This window comes from Nesoenas mayeri (assembly GCF_963082525.1).
Source record: "Nesoenas mayeri genome assembly, chromosome: 29".
NCBI classification, from domain to species: Eukaryota; Metazoa; Chordata; class Aves; order Columbiformes; family Columbidae; genus Nesoenas; species Nesoenas mayeri.
The window spans coordinates 1,875,334-1,884,582 of NC_137561.1; the positions used below are offsets into that span (position 1 = coordinate 1,875,334).

Sequence of the window (9,249 nt, forward strand, 5' to 3'; positions counted from 1 at the left end):
AGGTGGACCAGAAATGCTGGGGAGGGGATTCAGGACTCCCTTCCATCACCTGCAGTGCAGACACATTTCCCAGTGCAACCCCTGGTCTCCTCTCCTCCCCAGCAGACCCTCTGCCCCAAAGCCATGGGGTCCAGGTCACGAGTCTCCATCTCAGCAGCTGGACCTCCAGGTGAAGGGTTCCTGAAACAAGCTACACAAATAAGGTGCTAAAAGTACTTGCTCCACAATATCATTATGTGAGTGGCAGCAGCACAGTCAGGTCAGGAGAAGGTTCCACACCATGCCCGTCTGCCTTTCTGTACTTGGTTTATTTCTCAGGAACACTGCAGTGTTCTTTTCTGTTTCTCCACCTGTCCCTGGTGCTCTTGCCCTCTGGGTTTGGGGTGGTAGTCTGGGTCAGTTTTTGTTCTGACACCAATTTAGGGGGTTTTCACCCAGAGGTGTGTTCATAGAAATTAGATGCCCAAGCTGCATTTTAAAGTGTGATGACCTGTTTTTCTCACTTGATAGAAATAAAGAATGAGCTGAAACCTCCATCCATCGGTGAAGGGGTATTCCATGAGAAACAGCCTGTTTATTCTCCTCTAACTTGTCACTGTCCTTTCCTCCTTGCACAGGTCCTCATGCCCACAGGCAGCCAATGTCCAACAGCAGCTCCATCACCCAGTTCCTCCTCCTGCCATTCACAGACACACGGGAGCTGCAGCTCTTACACTTCTGGCTCTTCCTGGGCATTTACCTGGCTGCCCTCCTGGACAACGGCCTCATCATCACCACCATAGCCTGGGACCAGCACCTCCACACCCCCATGTACTTCTTCCTGCTCAACCTCGCCCTCCTCGACCTGGGCTCCATCTCAACCGCTGTCCCCAAATCCATGGCCAACTCCCTCTGGCAGACCAGGGCCATCTCCTCTGCAGGATGTGCTGCACAGCTCTTTCTCTTTGTCTTTTGCCTTTCAGCAGAGTTTTTTCTCCTCACAGTCATGTCTTACGACCGCTACGTTGCCATCTGCAAACCCCTGCACTATGGGACCCTCCTGGGCAGCAGAGCTTGTGTCCACATGGCAGCAGCTGCCTGGGCCACTGGGTTTCTCAATGCTCTGCTGCACACGGCCAATACATTTTCACTGCCACTCTGCCAAGGTAATACCGTTGAACAGTTCTTCTGTGAACTTCCCCAGATCCTTAAGCTCTCCTGCTCAGATGCCTATCTCAGGGAATTTAAACTTCTTGTTTTCAGTACTTTTGTCATTTTGGGATGTTTCATTTTCATTGTGGTGTCCTATGTGCAGATCTTTAGGGCTGTGCTGAGGATCCCCTCTGAGCAGGGACGGCACAAAGCCTTTTCCACCTGCCTCCCTCACCTGGCCGTGGTCTCCCTGTTTGTCAGCACTGGCATGTTTGCCTACCTGAAGCCCCCCTCCATCTCTTTGCCATCCCTGAATCTAGTGGTGTCTGTTCTGTACTCATTGGTGCCTCCAACATTGAACCCCCTCATCTACAGCATGAGAAACCAGGAGCTCCAGAATGCAGTGTGGAAACTGATGCCTCGATGACTTCCAGAACCTCTAGACTGTCCGTCTGTTTCAACATATGACTCATAATGTAACTCATTACAGGTCCATCCTTTCTCATTAGTTTGTTGCTGTTGTCGTCATTTTTATGTTTGTGTTGTCTTTTGTTCTGTCTTTTTTTTTTTTTTAACTTTAGTAATTTTATCTACAAAGGAATGTGGACAGCCCATTTCAACTTCATTATCTACTTTACTAGTGTGACCCTGTAACTATGTGAACATGGAGCTCTACTCTATTTTTAGTTAAAAAAAAAAAAATAAATGTACCTGCAATGACTTGTTTTTCTGACTGATACCCAAGTATCTACAAAAGAACCAAAACTCCTTCTTTGCAAGTTCCCTACCAAGTGCAAGGGGAAAAGAGGGACCTAAAACCTTCCATGGCAAAAATGCAATGGGGCAGTCGTGGAGGTGCCCTCCTACTAGGAATGGGGAATGTTCCCATCCCTTAGGAAATCCTTCTCTCCCTCATGACCTGCATGGTTTTTTCGTTTGGGAACACCCTCATTATTGTGCAGGTGATGGCAAAACAGCATTTTCACATCCCCATGGACTTCTTCTTGGGACATTTGTTCTCCCTGGAGACTTTCTGCATATCCACTCCCCTATCCCAGCTGATGGGCAGCGTTGTGGCTGGGGACAGCACCATCCCTGCTCATCACTGCGTTAGTGCCGTTTCCTGCACCTTGTCCTTGTACAGAGCGCTCACTACTGGTGACCACATCCTGTGATCAGTACTGGGCTGTGTGTCATCCCCTGCCCTGTACAAGACTCATGACCTGGGACGTCTGTCTCCCATGGGCAGACACACTAGGGGCTCCTCCGTCATCTACAGGAATCGTTTCAGTTGTGTCCTGGGTACAGTTCTGTGGTCCCAGCAGAGTTGACCACTTCTGTGATTTACCACATTGCTAGAGCTCTCACGCAGTGACACGGTGACACTCAGGCTCTCTCTTTTCCTGACCTGCTTTTTAGATCACATTCTCCTCTTCCTGTTCACAAGGTTATACTCTGTGTGTATCAGATCTCCGTGGGTAGGCAGAAGACCTTTACCACCTGTTCCTCTCTCCTCACCAGGGCTGCTGTTTTCTACAACACCCTAATTCTTGTCTCTGTGATACCCACAACAGCCCTCTTTAATAGTTTAACAAACCCCATCCTCATGCTCCTTTTCAATCCCCCCATCTACAGCCTGAGGACCAGAAAGTTTGCAGAGAGGGAGACACTTAAAAAATGCTCAGGAAAGCTGTGAGTGGCACAGAGGCCCCATTGGAGTCATGGGCACAGAGGAAGAATTCACTTCTGATTCTCTTCCAAACAGCGCCTGATGGGCTAGACAGGTGTTCACTGTGCCCCTGCCACTCCCCTGGAACTGTGAGATATGGAGAAAGCTTTTGGTGTATGAAGGGCCAGAGAGGTGCCATTAGAGCTGGCTGCAGTCACTGTGAGATCTCTCTCAAACATCTTGGAAAATCCAGAGAGATCAGGGAGACTGCAAGATCCCCAGAAAAGGCAAATAACAAACCCAGCTTCCAGAAGGACAAGAAAGAAGACTGGGACTATTACCTGTAGATCAGCTTCACCTCAATCACTGGGGAGGTGATGAGGCAAATGCTCTTGCAACCATCTCCAGGCCATTGAAGGACAAGAAAGGAATGGCTGAAACTGCATGAGATGAGAAAGAAGGGTATGTTGTGTACCTGGACTTTTGCCAGTCCTTGAATGTGGTATCCCGAAGTCTTAGCAGGTTTCTGATGTCTGAATGGAAGATCTGGATGATGCGGTGGATGGGAAGTTGGCTGGCTGATCAGGAACAAATGCCATCAGCGGTACTGATGGAGCCAGATACTATCAGCATCCCTCAGTGACCACAACAATTTCGCAGAAATGGCTTAAGAGCCTAGCATTCTGGAAATTAAGACATTTTCAGCTATTACTTAGAGATGTTTGTTTGTTTGTTTGTTTGCTTGTTTCTTTGTTTCTTTGTTTGTTTCTTAGTTTGTTTCTTCTGCATAGGTTTGTATAAAATTTACATTTTAGGCTTGATTCGGTTGTCCTCACAGAGGTCTCCACTGCCTCCAAGATACTCTGGGGTAACTGAGGCACCCAGGAGGGAAAGATAAGCCAGGATCTCTTCTGGTTCATGCGCTGGTTTGCAGGCACAGTACCTCTGGGGTGGTGCGGGGCTTGACCTTCCTCCAGGGCTGCTGGGTGGGCTGTGAAGAGGCCTCTCCAGCACAGAACTACAACGAGTCCCTTTGGGTGCTGGCTGAGAGGTCACTTCTGACTGGTCAGCACAGGGGACAGCGACACTCTGAGGTCATGAAGGTCATCAGAAAGCTTCCTCCAACAAGATGACACATGTAGAGAGGTCAGGGGGAACCTGTGCAAGAGAGATGTGAGATGTGGGGGAAGGGAGAGAGACTTTGCCAAAAAAGATGAAAGAAAAGGTAAAATGGGTTTTGGTGATGTTCTTGTGAAAACATTTCTGTTTAGTCCCGTGTCGTGGTTTAGCCCGAGCTGGCAGTCACAACCACGATAGCTGCTCACTCACTCCCACCCCCCACCCCAAAATTGGGAGAGAGAATCGAAAGAGAAGGGAGAAACTCCTGGATTGAGATAAACACAGTTTAATAAAATAGCAAAATAATACTAATATACCACCATGGCTAATAACACATATAAAATGGAAAATGGAATATAAAATAAGATACTCAATGCAATTCCTCACCAAGCAGCCGGTCCAAGAAAGAGAGAGAGCAGCCTGGTTCTGAACACCTGATCCCCGGAGAAGAGGGAAAAGTGCAGAAAGGCCCAGAGGTCATTGCAAAATGGTAAAATGGCAAAAGGTCAAAGCAAAACAAACTCTCAAATGGAACTCCACCGAAACACAGTAGAACTGAAACAGGGCTCAATCTCTGCATCCAGAAAACCCTGCCCTCCTTCAGCATGAAGCCTGATGCTGATGTCATGGAATATTCTCATTGGTCAGTCTGGCTGTCAGTCAAGCTCTGTCCCATCCATGCCTTCCTTCCCAGCTGCTTCGCACCTGTGGGCACGGAGCTCAGAAAGACCTTGGCTCCCAGACAGCAACTAAGATAATAGGCTCTTGTATTCTCTTTGTTCCACTTAAAACCACTGGAAAGTTACTTGGAGAAAAACATTCTCTGTCCCGGAGTGTTATCTGATTTTTCCCAAACTAAATCCAAACAATGACCATGTAGCTGCAAAAAAGTTTCTAACTGCATGAAGAAAATTAATTCAGTTTCAGTCAAATCAACGCAATGAGATTTGAGCAAACTTTTCTAGAGGAAAATGTGGGTCGGGGGGCTGGAACTAGATGATCTTTAAGGTCTCTTCCAACTCAAACCATTCTGTGATTCTAAGGGAAGAGGGAGATGTGTTTCCTTATCCTCTCCACAAGATAGAATACCTACCCGAACACAGTAAAGACATCAATACCAGAGCAAAGACCGTAGACTTTGTTTGTATTAACATGTTCCCAAACTCAGCAAAATCAGGAGATAAGTGGCACAGACAGAAAACTCAGTGACCTGCGCAGACATTCTCCACCAAATAGCTACTATAACTGTAGCACCGTTAATACAAAACTGCCATGTCTCATGCCCCACGTTGGGCACAAAAAGGAACGTAGTGGGTTAACCTGGCTGCCACATTTTAGTTTCCACCAAACCACACAATCACTCTCCTACTCGAGAGGACACGGGGAAGAAAAACTCATGGTTTGAGATAAAGGCAGTTTAATAAAGAAAAGCACAGATTGCCTGTGGAAGCAAAAGGATTTATTCTCTTTGCCATCAGCAGGTGATGTCCAACCCTTTCCTGGGAAACTGGGCATCAGTTCATGTAGCAGTTACCCCTGCACACCTCAGCCCTTCTCATGGCTTTTATTGCTGAGCATCACAAGAGGACAAGCAAGCTCCAGCTGGTCTGACTGTACTGACTGACTTCCTTGGTCATGGGGAACCTGAGGACATTCCCTGCTGTCATCAGGGGAAGACTCAGAGGGGAAGACAACACAACACCATTCGGGTTTCCACTCTCCTGAATGGGAGTTCAGGAGGTCTCAGGTCTGACCTCCTCCTCACAGCACGTTCAGCTGTGGAGTGAGACCACGTTGCTCAAGGCTCCCATGTGGGAGCTGGAAAACATCCAAGGACAGAGACAGCACAACAAAGCTGGGGAAGCTGCTCCAATGTTTTGATGCCTTCACTGAGAAGGATATTTTCCTTATCTGCATCCTGAACCTTCCTCATTTCAACATCTGATTGTTGTCTGTTATCCTCCTGCCGAGCATGGCCATGACAAGACTGGCTCCACCTTCTGGAAAAACCTCCCCGCACGGACAGAGAGGCTGTTACAAGGTGCCCAAAGCCTTCTCTTCTCCAGGCTGAACAAAGGCCCTTTGCCTCAGTTTCTCCTCCCAGCAAGTGTCCCAGTCCCTGAGCATCTTAGCAGCCCTCCACTGACCTCTCTCCCAGTTATCAACACCTTCAGGGGTTAGTCTATGCCAAGTGCAGGACCTGCCGTTTGCCTTTCCCTGTCGTGATGTTCCTGACAGGACAGCCCTCTTGCCTATGAGGTTTCCCAATTTAGCATCATCAACAAATGTGGTGAGAGTTGTCTCCTCAAGGTCACAGATTATCAAAGTATTAAACTGCCCAGGTCTCAGCAGAGTCCCCTGTGCTGCCCCACAAGCCCCCAGCAAGTCCCAGTGGTCTCGAGGTTGGGCATGAGACCCCTTCACCACTGCTCTGTCAGCCTCATATCCAATTGGTGTTCACCCATCTGTTTGTCAACCCATCCGACTGTAATGGCCTACCTCGGGTACAAGAACAGTGAGGGACAGCATGCCAAGAGCCTTGCTGAAGCTGAGGTGAATGACATCCACTGTTCTCCCCTCACACAGAAATGCAGTTACTTCATCATGAAGGCAATCAAGTTTGTGAGACATTAATTACCCTTGCTAAGTCCATGCTGATGGCTCTCGGACACATTTTTCTCTAGTAGGTGCCCAGAAATGTCACCCAAGAGGACTCATTGGACAGGTCACTCCTCACCAAAGTGTTCTTGTGCAGCTTGTGGTTCCCTGGCTGGCACTTTTGGCTGCAACATTGGGTTTTTCTCACTCACAAGAGACCTCTACCAATCCTGTGACCTTTCAAAAGGGATGTTCCAAAGATGTGTTGATCTCCTGCAACATCCTTGTCACTGTTCTGCCTGTTATATGGTGTATTTAATTTCTGTGATCTTTCACCTATTTTCACCTGTCCTGATATAATGACTGTTTCTAAAGTCCCATTTTCAGTTGCAGACTCTCTACACAAAGGCCCTTTTCATTATTCTCCAGTTTTCTTTTTCTCTTATTCTTTATTCGTTCAGATTGCTCTCAACTTGCCAGCTGCTGTTTTGAACTTCAGGTAGTTAAATGTTTGCCTGTTTTGCAGTAGTCTAATTGTCTTCTTAGTCAACTCTTTAATTATGTTTGTATCTTTATTCTTTTATCTGCTTACCTAAAACATTTCTCCTAAGATTATCCCTTGTTGAAAGACAACCTCATTAGAGGCAGCTTGTACTTAACTTATGGTGGAGGAGTGTGTTTTATTATTTTTGAAGCTTAATTGTGCTTCACTTTTCTTTGTTTGTAATTAGGAAAAATGATTTGGTGCCTCTGTGCAGCCAGCTTTCTAGGAAGAGCATTTGGGAGATGGTACAAAGGAGCTGTAACATCCAGCTGCAGAGAAATGTGGACAAATCTGATGTAATGAAAAGTGAGAACAAGTCCCAGGGGGCAATGAGAGAAAGGGTAAGGTTGGGCAGGTGAGGAGGAGCGTTGTCCATACCATGTTGGACCTCAGGGGACAGCTTTTCCTACCTGTCCAGACCTACTGAGGAGACATTCTGGATCATTATCAACCAGAGAATGCTACTATCACCTCTTCACTGAACTGAAAAGGAACATAATATGTCCTTCAAAATACAGAATAATTTCTGCTAGGTGCATTTTGAAATCTTCCTTCTTTGCTACATTATGAAACAGCTCAAATTAGTCTTGAAGACTTGAAGAAAATTGCAGGAAGGGAAACAGTTCATTAATACTTTCTGTATTTTAATGAGCCTCATGGTGTATTTGGCCCTTAGTCCATGAACTACAGAAACTGAGAGGAGACTGAACAAATTGCTCAGGAGGTGGAAGTCAGAAGCGCAACTGAAAGTACCTTGAAACACTGATTGACCCCACTGAGGGTCATTATTGACAAAGCCTCTCCATGGACTCGTTAGAGAAGATAATTGAAGGTTGTGATTGCAGGTAGGAAAAGGCACTGTACAGGTCGTTCTGCTATGGAGAAAATCCTTGGTTTGTTTTACCAGCCAAAGGCCAAACCCTGACCCCAGGCCCTGGGAAGGCAGATCCCTCATGCGTGTCTCAGGCTCTTCCTGGAGCAGTGGGGTGTGAGTTTGAGCAAGGCCAAGTGTAGGAAACTGTACAACCCCTCCCGGCTTCCCCAAAAAGGGGCAACGAGAATCAAAGTCCAGACAGAGTCTCAAAACAGAGTTTATCCTGGTAGGTGTCAGAGACAGATACAACTGCCATAGCCAGGGGGACACAGACCTTGGTCCTGTGTGGCCTTTCAGCCTCACCAGAGCCCTTGGCCATGTCTACTTCATGTTTGCTGATACTGTCCCCTTCAGGCACCTTTGTCCATTCAGGCAGTTGACATCCATCTTGCTTTCCTACCTCGCTCTCATCCCACCATTTCCTACTTTCACTGATGTCTCTCCACCCTCTCTGCTCTTTCCTTGTAGCACAAAGCCATGGGCTGATCCAGACTCCCTCTGCATGACCACTTGCACCACAGCACTGCCCTTGGATGGAGATGTCTTTTTCTGAACATCCAGCCTTCCAAGTTGCACTTTGTGGAGGTTTCCTTCTCTTCCTACTACCAAGCAAAGCTCCATTATCTCTGAAACCACCCTTCAAGCAGTTGCAGACTACTGCTACAGTGCCCTGAGCTTCCACTTCACCAGACTCAAGAAGCCCAGGTTTCTCAGCCTCTCTCAAAGGCCCCAAACCCTATCCTGGCAGATCTCTGGAGCTTCTCTGGTTCCTCTCCATTCCTCCAGAACAGGGAGTCCCACACCCAGACACAGTAGCCCAGATGTGGCCACCACAGCACTGATTCAAGGGGCTGAGGTATTGAGGGGTTGAGGAGGTCATCCTTCTTCTCTACTCAGCGCTGCTACAATTTGTCTCGCTCGCTTCCCTCAGGGTTTTCTATGCCCCACCACACCCACACTTCAGACACAGCTGTCCTCCACATCTTCCAGCAGTCCTGCTTTGTCTTCTTGAGAAAAAACATATCCAAGAGACCATTCCCACTATGTTGGATCAAGGAATACCTTCTACTTTCCCTTAAACCAAAGACTTCCAGGGGCTAAACTTGTGATGCTTTCTCCAGCTGTCTAAGGGACAACTCATCCTCTCCCTAACCTTCATCAGGAGGTTCAGTGATCTTGATGACCATTGTACATGGAGAGTTAGAGGTCCACATAACAGTAAACTAGAGTAGACCCAGGGCTGTGCCCATGTCCAGCTTGGTCTTCAGTCTGTATTGTGCTGAGCACACAGTTGCAGGATAGATTGGGTTGCAA

At 47.4% G+C, this 9,249-nt stretch overlaps 1 protein-coding gene across 1 annotated transcript; it reads left to right on the plus strand.

Annotated features, from left to right (window-relative positions):
* Nucleotides 1-640: 640 nt before the first annotated feature.
* LOC308050584 (olfactory receptor 14J1-like) lies at nt 641-2,066 on the plus strand (the record flags this gene model as incomplete). The annotated part of the gene is made up of 1 exon (XM_080360747.1): nt 641-2,066. The coding sequence occupies one exon, from the start codon at nt 641-643 to the stop codon at nt 1,556-1,558; it is 918 nt and encodes a 305-aa protein (XP_080216873.1). The 3' UTR covers nt 1,559-2,066.
* Between the last annotated feature and the right edge of the window lie 7,183 nt (nt 2,067-9,249).